Source organism: Buteo buteo, chromosome 12 (genome assembly GCF_964188355.1).
Source record: "Buteo buteo chromosome 12, bButBut1.hap1.1, whole genome shotgun sequence".
In the NCBI taxonomy this organism is placed as follows: Eukaryota; Metazoa; Chordata; class Aves; order Accipitriformes; family Accipitridae; genus Buteo; species Buteo buteo.
Genome location: NC_134182.1, coordinates 34,790,712 through 34,806,047, shown reverse-complemented (window position 1 = coordinate 34,806,047; position 15,336 = coordinate 34,790,712). Strand labels below are relative to the sequence as shown.

General features: G+C 38.0%; 1 protein-coding gene across 2 annotated transcripts in view; it reads right to left on the bottom strand.

Annotated features, from left to right (window-relative positions):
- GALNT2 (polypeptide N-acetylgalactosaminyltransferase 2) overlaps positions 1 to 15,336 on the bottom strand; it is a 98,172-nt gene that overhangs the window by 37,529 nt on the left and 45,307 nt on the right. Inside the window, exons 2-3 of one of the 2 annotated variants that reach the window (XM_075043307.1) lie at positions 7,079 to 7,169; positions 681 to 834 (exon numbers count right to left, since the gene is read on the bottom strand). In XM_075043307.1, the coding sequence (XP_074899408.1) occupies positions 681 to 834; positions 7,079 to 7,169 (245 nt within the window). The remainder of the gene's footprint in view (positions 1 to 680; positions 835 to 7,078; positions 7,170 to 15,336) is intronic. The other variant, XM_075043308.1, reaches the window with a different exon arrangement.

Sequence of the window (15,336 nt, the reverse complement as noted above, 5' to 3'; positions counted from 1 at the left end):
CCTTTTTAAGTTGAAGATTTCTCTACCCACAAGAACATAGTATTTTTCTTTACTATGAATTGTACTATTTCCTGAAATTGCACAAGCAGCCTGACATAGCAAAAAATTTTTAAGCATTTGAAGTGTAATTCTGTCCTATGTTCACTGGGGTGTGCATAAATGGATTCCTTTAGGTCTGGAGTTGACAATCATCACCTACTTAGAACAGAATCACAAAGCAACTGAGATCAGAAGGGGCATCTGGAATCTTTTAGTCCAAACTCCCTGCTCAAAGCAGGGTCGGCCACAGCAGGCTGTGCATCGGGCTTTGAATATCCCTAAGGCTGGGGACTTCACACTCTCTCTGGGCAACCTGCTCCACTGTTTGATCATCCTCACAGTGAAAGAGACTTACAAATGTAGGAACCAAGAAAAGCCATCAGATAAACAGGAACAAAAAGAGACTGAAATGCAGCACCAGTTTGGATACAGAATACACACTGATGGAAGCCATGGAAACAGAAAAACTTGAATAAGATTCATTGTTCTTTAACCCACTGTTCGAGGATTGCACTGCAGTTTACTGTTCCTGTCACTTCAAAAGCTGGAGAGCTCCTGCTTTAGAAAAAACACCTGCTGCTCAAAAGCCATAAATACAAAAGGGTTAATCCAAGTCAAACATGGCTCAGTTTAGCACTTACTGATCATGCCTAGTGTCGGGAATACTTCGGTCCATTCGCAGTTTGTCACTTTCTACCTGATTGAACTTATTGCGGGCATATGGATCCTGACCAGATCGCACCATGGTAGCACCAACATAAGCATCTTGATCAAAGTCTTGCCACCGAACTTTTCCTACAATACAAAAACAGGAAAATATCCAATTTAATCTTCGTAATTTAAAGAATAGCACTCAGCAATCCAAACACCACTGATGAAATAGCCTGGTTTTTAATTTTGCAACAAAGTAATCAAACTGCAGCAGTATTGTTAAGTGTAACATCAACAGCCACTTTTCCCTATTAAATTCCTCTAGAACATCCTGCAAATTAACATGAAATTGAACAATTTTACAGATCTCAGTTTATACAAATAATCAACAGACCATGCTTCATCTTGCCCATTTTGTTTGTTGGTTTTTTTTTTAAACCTCAACTACCACAACCTCCATTTTAAAAAAAAACCTCCACATATCGACAGGCGTTAATATGACAGATGATCTGGCTATAAAGTTATCCAAGAAACATTTATTGTTTAAGATCCAGTCCAGACTTCAAAGACATTATAATTTAATTTACTGCCTCTTTGCATAAATAAAAGCACAGTCAGTTATAATCAAACCATTTGAGGAACAAGCCTTTTAGAAGTACAAGACAACATTATTCTCAAAACCCAGTATTTCACACAGGCAGAGCACTTGATCGCTCTCCAATACAACCTAATGGCAACCCCCTTTACAATCAGAACTGATTAACTCCTCTTTAACAAGGACTGCGTTATTATGTGAGTGGTTGTGGCACTAACATGGAAAGTTAGACTGGCATCCAGCCACCAGGAACAAAATTTCAGGACTTTCTCCATCTTCAGGTGTAAAACAACAGTATGATATTTACCAAATGTCTTACAACTATCAATTCTTACCTCTGGTTGAATGTTTACTTTTTGGCCTATTGACAGTCAAACCTGTGTTACCTACAGCAAATTTATACCTCCTTGAACTCAAAAATCAGAGCTCAAGTTCTAGTGCAATACAAACATTCTTGTTTTAACATGGATGTGTATGAGAATCTCCTGCAAAGCAAAAACTGTCTTTTGGGGTCACTATTTATTACAGATTAGAGGAGCTAATATTCATTGTTTTCATCATTAACATACAAAGTTTTTGAGGCGCTTTCAATTAAGGTCAGTAAGCAGCAGGCTGCAGAGATGTCACTCCATTGAAGTTCAACTTTTAGACAAATAATATAGCTCAGGCATATCCTAAACTAAGCCGATATGCATAGAGGGAATACTACTCTAACAGCTATTGATGAGAGTCAGAGGTTGCTCAGATGTTTCAAGGTTTGCACAGCATGGAAGCTACGTAGGGCTCATTTACAGCTTTCTTATCCATAAGCCATGCCCCACCTATGGTGCGTTAACTCCTGCTAGAAGATTCTGATATTGAAAGAACACTTTCCATCATTAAACAAAATAATTGTCTGTTGTTTAACCAGACAAATACCACCAACTTTATTAAAAATTCTCTATAATCTCAGGATCATCCGAGGAGCTCATCTACAAAAGCAACTTGGACCCAAAGTGCAATTTGGTTATCAGACGGTAGTGGAGGTTGTAAGACAAAAGTATCTAGGTTGGGGGGAGGTAGTTTTGGGTTGGTTGGTTTGTTTTTAAGAAACTCCCAACATCCAAGTAAAGTCACAGAGTAAGAGAAAAGCGTCTGTACTTCTGGATTACTGGTTTAAAAGCTAGCCAGTTAATACTGAGCAACTATCTTTACATCTAAATTACCATCCTAAAGAAGTTAAAACATGCACACAGACACAGAAGCCAGAACTAGAGAGTTAAACAAAAACAAATTGCACAACATTTAATAGACACTTGGTGAAGCAGCCCAGAGGGAAACTATAGGAAAATAACTGGAGAGAGAAATACAGATTTTCAAATTCCAATTACTGAAAGAACTCTAAAAAGGAAATTTTCCAGCTGCTGTTGGTAGCCCACAAACTGCCAAGAGTTTTCCTTAGCCTTTCAAGTTCATTCTTCAAAATATTTCCAGGAACTTTCTTTGAAAACAAGTTTACACCTCAGCCAGCTACCAAACTGCAAATAACCCAATACAGAGTTATTTACAAAAATGACACCAAACCTGACTTGCAACAAAGCTATACAAAATGCAAGAATGGCTTGATTCAGGAAACTGGAAGAAGAAACAGAGATCTCAAGATCATCTCCCCATATAACTCTCTACTTTAGCATTTCCCAAAGCTTTTGCAGCCTCCTTGGTAACTAAACTACATTATCACCCTTGCTTCTAATTTATAATATAGCTTCAATCTGGAACATACGTTGAATATTTTCTGAAATACAGAACATGTCATGTCACTGCTTTTCTGGTCTAAAAATAAAGATTTTGGTGCATTTTACAAAATCTAATCTACACTTAAAATGCACTTATATAGGACTTCCAACTTTCAAACACTCCAACTTCCAGTGGATTTTAATGCTATGCCTGCTTCAGGACTGCCACCCCCATCCACTCCTCCAGTTGCCTTCCATCCAGCAGAAAGAGTAGCTAAAACACAGGAGGTCATGAGGGCATCACATCAGTGATGAGGGTGATGCAGTCGCAAGCATTCTTCTTAAAACAGGTTGTGTTCTTCATGAACTTACAACATGCAATGTGGGCTGCCCACATGGTTACGAGTGCAAACGGCTCAAGTTAACTGCTGGAAAATGAAAGGCTGATCCAAAGCTAAGTATACTGTGCAGCCTTCCTTTTGCTGAAAGGCTTGCCTTTCTGACAATTTATTAACTAAATTTTGAAGTTAGAAGTGATTTAACAAACCTTTTCCAATAATAGGTACTGTTTCTGCTGTATGCTTCCCTCGGGTACACAAATAGGAGCATGTTTGAGTTAATTTCTTCTGGGGACTTAGCTGGCTCTGTAGTTTCCTGAGTTTCAATGACTTTGCCAGGTGGAATGAGTATCAGAAAACACAGCTACATTATTTCAAACTTAAATTAAGCAAGTTTGTAACTTCAAATTCAAGAAAATGTGAGTTTGCCTGTACTGAGATCTCACATGGCAATAAATTAACCTTTTAAACTCTACAGTAAATGAACTGCAGAGTTTGCTACCAAATAGACACATCCCCCCCCCCCCCCAAAAAAAAATATCACTGAACCAGCTAAGAACCTGGAACCAGGGTATGCTGCAGTGCTAAACTTAGTTTTGACAAGATCTGCTTATTTTACAGACTGTTCTGAGCCTGAGAAGCTGAGTAGAAATAACAAGGTGAAATCATAGAATCATTTAGGTTGGAAGAGACCTTTAAGATCATCGAGTCCAACCATCAACCATGCCCACTAAACCATGTCCTGAAGTGCCTTGTCTACACGCTTTTTGAACACCTCCAGGGATGGCAACACCACCACTTCCCTGGGCAGCCTGTCCCAATGTGTGACAACCCTTTTAGTAAAGAAATTTCTCCTAATATCCAATCTAAACCTCCCCTAGTGCAACTTGAAGCCATTTTCTCTTGTCCAATGAAGCTGTTTCTTTTTGTCCCAGGTATTTCCCAACTCTGAAGTTTTGAGAAGGCAATCAACAAAAATAGTGCAATTCACTGCTATTATTTTTGATAACAAGCCAGTTGATTTTAAATAGGAAGCACGTTTTCTTTTTTTTTTTTGCCCTGTAATAAGTAGCTGTATTTTAAAAAATAGTGCTAGTTTGGTACATTTTATTCCATTCCAGTTTCCACCCAAGTAGAGCTTGATATAAATTATTTAAAATGTATCATTTGCCATTTTCCAAGACTTTAAAACCAGCAAATGCAACACTAGTCCAGAAAGCACAAAGTAAATTTGAGAAGAAAGGAAATCACTTCATAGAGCTAAATTTACTGAAAAGCAGTGACAGCCCACAGAATATAAGAACAAGTGAATTTGGCATCAAGAGCCAGGAAGGAGGCAAAGCCTGGCTCTGACTGCAGCAGAAGGCCCTGTCAACCATGCGCAATATGAATCAGATCTATTAGGGAAAAGTCAGATAACAGTAAGAGCAGCTCAAAGTGAGATAGAAAAGGAAAGAAAGCACAGCAGATAAATCTGCACACAACCAAGTGGCAGGCAACAAAGAGTAGGAATAGATGGACACAAAATCTACTAAATAGCTTGCACTCCCTCTTACCGACTCAATACAGCTTAAAACCAGTAGGATACTTGATATAAATATGATTATTTTGACTTACAGGCATTAAGAGATTCCAGATCTTCATTAACTACCAAAAAGAGCTGTTTGAGTAACTGCTGAAACTCCTGTCATTACAGCGAACCAGTTACACAGTTTTGCTTTAGTCATCCATGCAGACAGTTCAGGGTCAGTCTTCCCAACTACAAAAGCTAACATCACTATTTTCACAAAACAAGAAACAGACTTTTGCAGCATATAAAAAAGTCAAATGACAAAGGATAGAGAGATACACTCTGATGTACAGAAGGTAAAAAACCCAACAGTTTAATCTTTATATAGAGCCATTTTAAAGATAAAGATAATAAACAATTCCATAATTCCAAGAAGTTCTGAAAGATACTATGCTACATAATGCTGAAACCTAAACTACAGGTCTCCTAGCCTCAGTAGAAAAGCAAGAAAGTTTTGAACCAAATCCCTCCTAGAATTCAATCACTTTGCATTAAAACAGTGCAAAGAACCTGCAGAAATATGAATTCCAAGCTTCATTGCCATAAGGATTCAAAAGTTTGCCTACATGAATTGAAGATAATCAAAATAATGATTTAAGAGTGCATAATTCTGTGTAGCCTTTGATGTTTGATTCGAGACTCTTGTACTACTGCAGTAACGATTCTCCTGCCTGTTAAGTCAAGCCATAAGAGATTACTAATCAACAGATGAAATGAAAAAAGCCTGACCTGCTCTACTTTACACTTGATTTTACTTCTAGCTTCAACCCCTCCAGCTTCTGATATCTCTCCCTTTCAACCCGTGACACTTCCCACTTCTTTTAATACTCAAATGGTTACTTAGGACCACTGGGAAAGGAAGGTCTTAGAGGACATGTACAGGGTTTGGCCCAGAATACATAAACATTCAAAAGGGGAAATAAGAATAGTAGCTGGAAGGTGCAAAATTGGCTGACCTATAATTCCAGTAACAATATTTGCAGAGAGTTCTATTAAGAGGAAAAAAAACACTTGAAAAGATCTGCCAGAAACCAAGTTAAATAAGCCAGGCTCTTCAACTTTTTAGGATTTATTTCCCAATTCACACACAAAGTAAAGGTTTTGCCAAAAAAGCATACATACATAGCCAGAGTCTTGTTTCTCCTCTCCAGAAAGCTGCTAAGACAAGGTAGGCCAAAGGCTACAGGAAAAAAGCCATGAATGTCAAACAGCTTATACTGTACCAGGAGTCTAAGACTGTTAAACAAAAATCATAACTCACACGTTATTGGGGATGGAAGCTTCCAGCTGCTTAAAGGAAAGTTTACCTTGGTTAGTTCTTTCTTCAAGACCTCATAGTATTTCAAATGTTTGGCTACGCCAAATTCGTAAGCCAAACATTCAGATTAATAGAAGAGTAAAACGTGTTGTGAAGCTATCTGATCAGAAGTTGTCCTCCTTGTACAGTAAAATTTTTCAATACAGTGTAAAATATTCAAATCCATTTTACTATCTCTGTATTTCTTAGTACAATAATTCTAGCTACATATCAAATCTCACCGACGTGAAACAGTTAAGCAGCAAAAGAAGTTTATGGAAGCAGTCACATGAAATGAAGATTCCTTAACACTTAATTTTCCTAGCTCATCCTCAAGGCATAAGAGCATTTCACTCAAATAAAACAAAAATCACGTTGCTCTGTTATTTGCCAGCATGTGACGAATACTGAGCGAGTATGAAAAAAATAAAGGTACACCATCAGCATACTCAGGAAAAACTGCCCCATCAAAAGCTAGACAAAACTAAAAAAGTATGAACCTTGGCTGAATCTTTAGTTGGAAGCACAGTCCCAAGGCAACTTGCCTGTTGCCTGCCAGCATTATCCATTGAGAGAAACAGACTACTTTTATACGAGAGGCTTTTACGGCAGCTCAAAGCTATTGCAGGACAATACAAACATACTAGCAAAGAGTGACATTCTGTATGGCTTTAAACCCAAAGGAGCAGTGAAGCAGGTAAGATTTAAGAAAGCTGAAGCTTTAAGAATAGAGAAGTACATATTGCTAACATAATCCTAGCACTTCCGAACTACAAAGAATGATTAGAATCAGAACAACTGCTGTGTTTTACAGCTTCCAAGGATAAATGTTTTATGGCTATGGATCTTTCATAACAAATGTTACTGCAATACCTGGAGGTAGCGTCTCCACACTTTGTGCTTTGTCCTCCCCATCATTGCCACGCACGTCTTTCCTTTTGGGGTTGATATCATTTGGGTCCTCCTGAAAAAAGTACATAATCTTTAAAATAGTCTCCTTAATTGATTTTATTTTGTTTTCAAAGCAAACAGCAATAACTAAGTTTTGTGTATTTTAAACTCATGAAGTGGTCCAAGAGAGCTAACTTTGGATTTTAAGAGAAAGGATGATTATTTCCTCTATTACTTGAAAAACATAAAAAAAAACAGAACAAAAATTTAAGACAGCTTTTGCATTTAATTTATGCAGTGATTCTTATTTGGAAAAAAAAGAAATGTTTAAGAAGGAAATGTATTAGGAAAGATGGAATAATTTTACTAAGTTATTTATTTGTTTATTTATTTATTTTAAAATTGGTAATACTCAAATGAGCAATGCAGGCAAAAAGATTAAACAAAACCTGAAGAAAGCCCTACTCTAGCAAGGAACAGCCCAAATAGGAAAGTTATCTGAAAAAGAGAAGTCAGGTTATCTAGCAGTTATATCCAGAGTGGCAGCCTTACTATTGGAAAAAACTTCCAAAATATCTTCAAGTTGCTATTTTCATGTGTTCATTTCAATTGAGCTTCTTCTGGGCTTCACAGGCAACTCTGCTGGATTTGTGATTCCAGTAATATTGATAATACCCATGCAGAGAGGGGACAGAAAATTTTCATCTCCCCCCTCCTCCAATTTCCAACGTTTATTCTGAATCTATAAATCTCATTTTCCTTTCAACAGAACCCACACACACACACACACACTCTTGTATGCTCATTACCACAAAAATGTAAGATGTCAAGCTGGAATGATCCCATTATGCATTTGGAAGAAGCAGAAAAGAGGGTAACTTTTTTTTTTTTTTTAAAGATAATTAGTAACTGTATGCCGATTTGCACACTACGCTTAGCCAACTGATTTAAGTGCCATCAGCTTCTGTTGTTCTTGCACGCCTGCCAAAGGAAATTCTGTTTCCTTTTCTACATCTGCACTGAAGAAGTCCCAGTTACAATACCGGTTTTATTTGCACAACCCTGCTAAAGACAACACCTTTACTACACCATATAAGAAGATATAATACTATGCCTATACTAATCAATAAGTGCACCTAAATCTTTACTAGGCACTGCACTCAAGCAGTCCAGAACAGTTCGTATCTCTTCTAGGAACCTGTCAGAGTCTCCAGAACAGGGTGATGGTGTACAAATCGCATACTGTAAACTGTCTCTGCCATCCCAGCTCCTTAGCCACGTCTGGGAATTCTTTGGGTAGAATAGTAAGCAGTTGAAATGGGCCAAAATTATGTTGGGGAACACTTCAACCACAAATTATATCATTTCAGCATGTCCCCAAGCACGTCTGAATTTTCCAATGTAAATTCAGCTTAAGTGTCTACATTAAGTAGGCACTAATATTTGGAAATAAGTTGAAAGAAGGCATCCAATTTCTAAAATACTGAAATGCAAAACTGAATACTGATGCTTTTTTGTTAATCATTTTTAGAAAAAAAAACCCAGCTATCTAAACACTACATCAGTTAAACATGAAATGCTATAAATGCATATTTTTCATAGCATCATGCATTGAGGATACCAGAGAGAAGGAATTTGTCCAAGTTCTTAAACTACATTTCACCATGTTGGTACATGCTTTGGGCCACTGGGGCTCGTGGAGGTCAAGAGCTTTGCTTAAAGAAACATTTAAGACAACAACAACAAAAAAAACAACCCCCCCCAAACACTCCCCAAAACACACAACGCATTTCAAGAACATGATCATAGCTCCTGCTGGTGAGGAAAACTGTCTGCCCCTGTGCACTGAGTCCCACCAGCACACTGAAACAGAAGATTTCTATGGTTCTAGAAAGTTGTATTTCAGTAGTTATTTGGCTTTGTGCAGCATTTTATAGATAGCGATACTAAGGAAACAATAAGTGCAAGTATCAACTGTAGCTGGAATAAAAATCTTCTGAATAAGAATGTCAAGTTTTGCAAAATTCCACAAAGCTCTTCACTATACAAAATTGCTGTAACAAGTCTAAAAAAAAAAATAAATACCTACCTAAGTTGAAAAATAAATGCGACACATCTATTAAGCAATCAAAAAATTTTGGAAGGCTGTCTCCTGTAATTAAACAAAAACTATTGAGTTTAAGTCTCTAAGTCTTTAGGGGAAAAAATCTGCCTTCCCATTAAACGTTCTAGCTGAGGACCTTGTGCCATTAAGCATAATTATTTATCAAGTTCTTTCACTTTGGACTTTGATGTTGTTGTGTTTTGGGTTTTTTTAATAAACATAAACTACCAAAGGCAAAGTTAGATTCAGAGATCTTATAGCTAAATGCCATTTTGAATGCTTATAAATTTGAGGCTTCTAAGAAACTGCTTGGGTACAGCCTTCAGACATTCTAGGGTAAGCCAAGCTGCCAGGATGAAAGTTCCCACTGCAGATTGCTGGATGTTCAACTTGCCTCCTAAGACTCCTCATAAAACAATATACTGATGGGAGAGTATGGGATATTAACCTCAAACCTTTGTGCCCTAGATTAGGGCTTTGTGGTATTTTTCTTCTCCAAAAGAAGTCTATTTTAATTATTTTTAAAAAAGACTACTCTGCTAAAACTGATGTTCTGTTGTAAGCACCAACTTTCACCCAATGAAGCATTTGGAAAAGTACACACGGGAACCCCATGCCTTTCAGGGGCAAACAACATGTTATATCCTTTAGAGAGAACTCGAGTGCACAAAAGGAGAAGAAAGCAGATGTTAAAACCACAGACATAAATACAACCAGTTTCTTTACATCTCTGACTGTAAATTGCTTCAGCATGTTAATTTGGTGCAATACACAAATGAACCGTACGGCCAAAATGACATCCCTATGTTGTCATCATCACAGGACAAGAGTTGCTTTTTCAGCTTGCTTGGAGTGAAAGAAAATACCAACTTCTAATGTGATCTTAAAAGGCTGCTTGCATTTGATGAGTAATCTTCTTGGTAGAAGATAATGCTTGCACTGACAAAAGTCATTCATACAAAAAGCTAAGCTTAAGGCAAGATTGAAAGCAACTGAAACCGTTTAAGAGGAGGCACAGCTCTTTAATCATGAGAGCACAAGAGGGAGATTGAATGAATAAAATTAAAAAGAAAAGGCTAATGCCTCTTTCTATATATTAATACTATTAGTACTTAATACTTTAAAATACTATTTTCCTGACATACTAAAAAAGCTGAAAATATCAGGCTACAACCTAAATATGTAAATGCTGTAAATACACCCAGACAAGTATTTTGAGCTTACTAAAAAAAATTAAAAAGGTAGCTGCCCGACTAGCAGAGACACTAACCAAACATTAGATGCACATGGAATGCCACTAGAGGAATGCATTTGGGGTCATTGTTCATGCAGTTGTTTTCTCAGGCCAGGACACATATAGCAACATCAAAATAAGTACACGCCAGCTATAATGCACGTGTTGCAGGGATTTGGCATACATTAATTTTACACATCATATCACTGCTTCCCATTAATTCCTGATTCAGTACCAGATGACATGAGAATAAAGAAAATTGCAACCTTTTGACACCATTCAGTGGGAAATCTTACAACAGTATTGTAGTAATATATTAGGTGTACCAAATAAACCTGAATTAACTGTAATTTTTAAATCCAATTCTCTAAATACCTTTGCTACTCCAAAAGCTCAGAAGTTAGGTGATGTACATTTACTTGCCAACTTGTTAAAACATTCCTTGCAAACCATAACCACAATTCATTATGGTTAAATTTATTCAGTTGGGGGGGCTTAGGGGTTTGGTTTTGGAGGGTTTTTTATGCTGATTAGTCACTGAAGTGCAGCAACTTTTTCTTTCAGGATACTGTAAACCTTCTGTGCCTCAGAAAGCCTACATCAGTTTACAAACCTTGCAATTACCCCTTTTTCCCTTCTCAAATCACCCACTCCATTAAGACTACCCTATAGATTAAATTTGAGACATGACAAAGATGCAATATGAAACTCCAGTTTCAAGAGCTAGACTCGAAAAAATTGTTTCTTGAAATGATTAGTGACACATTTGCAGCTGCTCTGACTGGTGCAGGGAAAGGGAGGATGAGGTAGTACAAATGCAAAGCAAGAGTCAAACACATTTTTACAGCATTTCTACACATCTACAACAAGACACAATCATATTCAACAAGAAATTTAAGACTAGTGCCATTTGAGTTTAGAAAGCTGTAATTATATACAGATGTACATTAGTGGATAATTTCATTACCATTACTTAGAACTTCCAGACCACTTACCATTCTGGTTTTGGTATATTTGTTTGCATTGAATACTATATTCCTTAGAAGCACGGCAAAGCAATTAGCGTTTTGTCAATTGTTATTTCACTTGGCACAAAAAAAAAAAAAAAAAAAAGATATTAAACTGATCCAAGTCCCTAGGTATTGATCCTATAAAAAAACACCAAACCACTTTAAACCACTACTGTTTTTCCTATTTCTGTCTTCAATACTCTTTTTTTTTCTTTTAATTAAAGTTTCAAGCATCACGGATTTGACATTTAGCTGCTATGTATTAGATCTCATTATAGCAGAGATTTCTATCCTGCACTGGCTTCCTATCAACAAGAGAACAACTTACCAACATGTAACATCACCAAATATATTAAGATACTACACGCCTTACAAGTGGCAACTCAACACAGACTTCAGCAAAGCTTTTGTGGTTGAAAACATCTTAAATGGGAGCTGAATGTGCCTCCAAAACAAGCCATTCCTCTCTCAGGCAACCCAGATGCTGAACAACATGCAACATTCGGGCAAAGGAGATGGCTGGGAGCTATGATGCACCACATGCTACGTGGACAGCTCTTCACTGTCTATTCCATGGAAATGGCAGCAAGACAGATGAAAACATCTCGCAGGCTAACGCACAGAGCTATCCAAGCGCTAAACCATCCAGCTAGCCTAGACACGGTCAAACCAACTGCTTTGCTCATCACCATGTTCCAAGACTACTTTTCAAAGAAGCTCATGCAGAATACAAAGCGGGGAATTACACAGAACAAAGCAAAGTTTTACTTGTCTTCGTAGCATACACTCAGATAGAATAATTGAGAAACATGGCTTTGTGGGACAAAATGCATGCTAAGGCTTAATATCTCTTTTGGTACTTGCTTTTAAGGTGTTGGCCAAGGGCCAACTGCAGACAGATTTTCTTCACTGATGATTTTCTAAGGGGAAACTGCATACTGGCAGCATCTTCAAAGAGCATCATTTGATCCAGCTGGCCTAATACAAGGCTTCACTGCATCATGCAGTACACATCAGTCAAATCACCAGATGATTTTGGAAGGGGTGCTCTCACTGCAGACGACACTCCTCTCAGCACTTCATATACTTCTGTTCTGATCATGTACTTGGGGCCAGATACACAGAAGCACTTTGATGTTATGTAGAGCAGCACTTGGCATTGCAACAGTTTAATGCCTGCTACAATTCAGATCCCTAAACCAAGCATGAAGGCTCCTTACAGAGCTTAGTTAGCTAAGAAAAGGACTGAAAGCTGAGCAGAGTCCGACAGCTGCCTAAGCCACAGATGCAGCCAAAGCCCAATTCTCTTTGCTACTGCTGGCACTTAATATCCGCTTCTCTCCCCCCCGCCCCCCCCCCAATTCCGTTTACAATTTTTTAATTAGACATCACATTAGATGCTTATGGAATAGCTAAGCAGGCTCTGAAGTGCCAGCTCCTCCTAACCCAGGAAAACCTTCAGCAGAGGACAGAGTCCAGCAAGTTGGCTTGCTTTCTGACCCAACGCTTGCTTGCTGCCCTCCAAGAGGTCTTCAGAAACACGACTCCAAGTCTCTCTTGCTGTAGTAAATGAATCCAGCTTTCTACGTGCCAGGCAAGCACTCTAGCAATTTAATGTAATTAAAATTACGGGGCACCCATGTCTTCCCTTGTCAGCAAAAATGTTTTGTACGAAACTGAGATAAAGCGTGCTCTGAAATGCCTAGAACACTGCTTCTTAGAGGCAACACGAGCAGGAAATCTCCCATAAACAAATGCTGACTTCTTTAGATGGCCAACTTGCTTGGCATTAGTAAAACAGGCATTTCCAAGTACACCAAGAAGCGAAGCAGAAATGAACAGAAAAAACAGTGAACATATATACAAATACTTTGTGATATTTGATTACCACTGTTAGACATAATGTCTGAAATTATTACAGCAAAGATGATTGAATTTTCATTCTTATTCCTTTACTTAGTTTAAGTGAATTGCTGCCAAAGGTACATTCCTTTCATATGTTTGAATATTCAAAGCAAAAATAGAAGATTCCAGTGAGGGAGGAACAAACACATGCACACACTCCTCATGCATACAAGAAGGCAATTTAAAATTCTCAAAAAAGGGAGAAAAAGTATGAAGATTATACTTAGATGGCTCCATATATAGGCAATATGTTTAGATATACTCTCAGTGAATACACTCAAAACATTTTGAAAATGCCAATTACTATAAGCTGTAGTCTCCAAACAAAATTAAATGCCTTAGTGCCCTACCTTCTCTGTAAATTCTACATTTACTTAGGGCAAAGTACATATTTTAGAGTTTACAGGCACTATTTGAGGTACCAAAACAACTATAAAACCTGACATTTTATAAACCCAGAATGGATTAGACAAAAATAATGCTTTATCCGAAGTTTCTGATATACATGTATACATATTCTCTGAGGAAGGTCTGATCTAGCTTTGCAGCAGAAGACTTATTTGTACAGCAAATGGGATCAACTGCAAGTTCTGGTTCCACTTCATTTAAGAATTCTGGGCACAATAAACTTATTGAATTGACAAAAGCCAACAAGCAACAGAAACCCTCAGGTAAGGCAGGCAGAGCTATTCAGGCAGTAAGCTTTTAAAGCACAGGTAAACTGTTAAATACAAAGATTTGCAATTCAGTATGTTTTGGGGACCTAATTAAAATTTGAAGATAACTTAAAAGTAACAGCATGACTTATCCTCCAAATCCCCACACTGCTTTAATATACACTGGGTTAATTGATTAGCCCACAAATGCTATGCAGTTTTAGACTGTATTTCAGTATTTTACAAGAAACTACAAATTCTTCCGTAAGCATCTGACATCATACAATGTGATCCTAAAGGTATAAAAAAACCCCACAACACTCTTACAGCTCCATGAGCATTCAGGCATCCAGCTCCAGGTGACCTCTAATTAACCATGATCCCTTTTGCCTAGAGACTTCATCCACTCCAGTAATAAGTGTCTAAACTAAGTGGTCAACCTTATCACCTACCAAGAAAGCAGAAAACTAAACTTTATTTGCCTTACAAAATTGGCAAGATAGTATACCACCAGAAAGAGGAAACAAACCAAAAAAACCGCAAAACCCACAAACCCAAAAAACTGCAACACACCCTTCATTTTCTTCAGCCATACAGTGAGAAAAAGCTGTTGGAGTCAAAGTGGCCATCAGACTGAGAGGACAGTCAAGACGGTGCAATAACACACACCTGCTCAGCTAAAGCCTGGGTGGATAAGAACGCATCTTCTTGCCAGCAGCTACTTCTAACAACACCCACTAACCCAAGTCTACCATGCCTAAAGAAGCCCTACCAACCAAGCAAAAATCTCCGCAGAGGCTACCACAGACAGAAGCAGGACCGGCACTTGCTGTGAAGTGCCCAAGGACCAGAAAGCAAAACAGAATCTTGCTCTGACTCGCGGGAGAGACTGTCACCTCTCCACAGAAACAGCAGAAGCGAGGGGAAAGTCTCATACACAAGAACACGAATGCAACAGAAATACTGCAGAGGAGCCATTAAAAGGCTTTGCTGGCTTTTTTCTGACTATTCAATCCTCATGATTCATGAAGCTGTGTAAATGTATAAGGGTGGATGGCAGGAGGGAGGGGGAAAAAAAAAGAGGAGGAAAAACTTTTAAGGGTACGGGGACTGATGGAAGGGTATACTCTCAAGTGCACCAGTAACTTTGAAAGCAAAGAATAAACTCTTAAGGATGATGGCAGCAGGGAGTCAGAAGCAGTATCCAGTATTTCCTGTTAAGTTTCTCATGTCTCAAAAAAAAAAAAAATCTAACTCATCTGCACTACCTGCCACAGACTATGGAAATAAAACATCACAAAATGATTATTTAAATTCAAGATAACATCTAA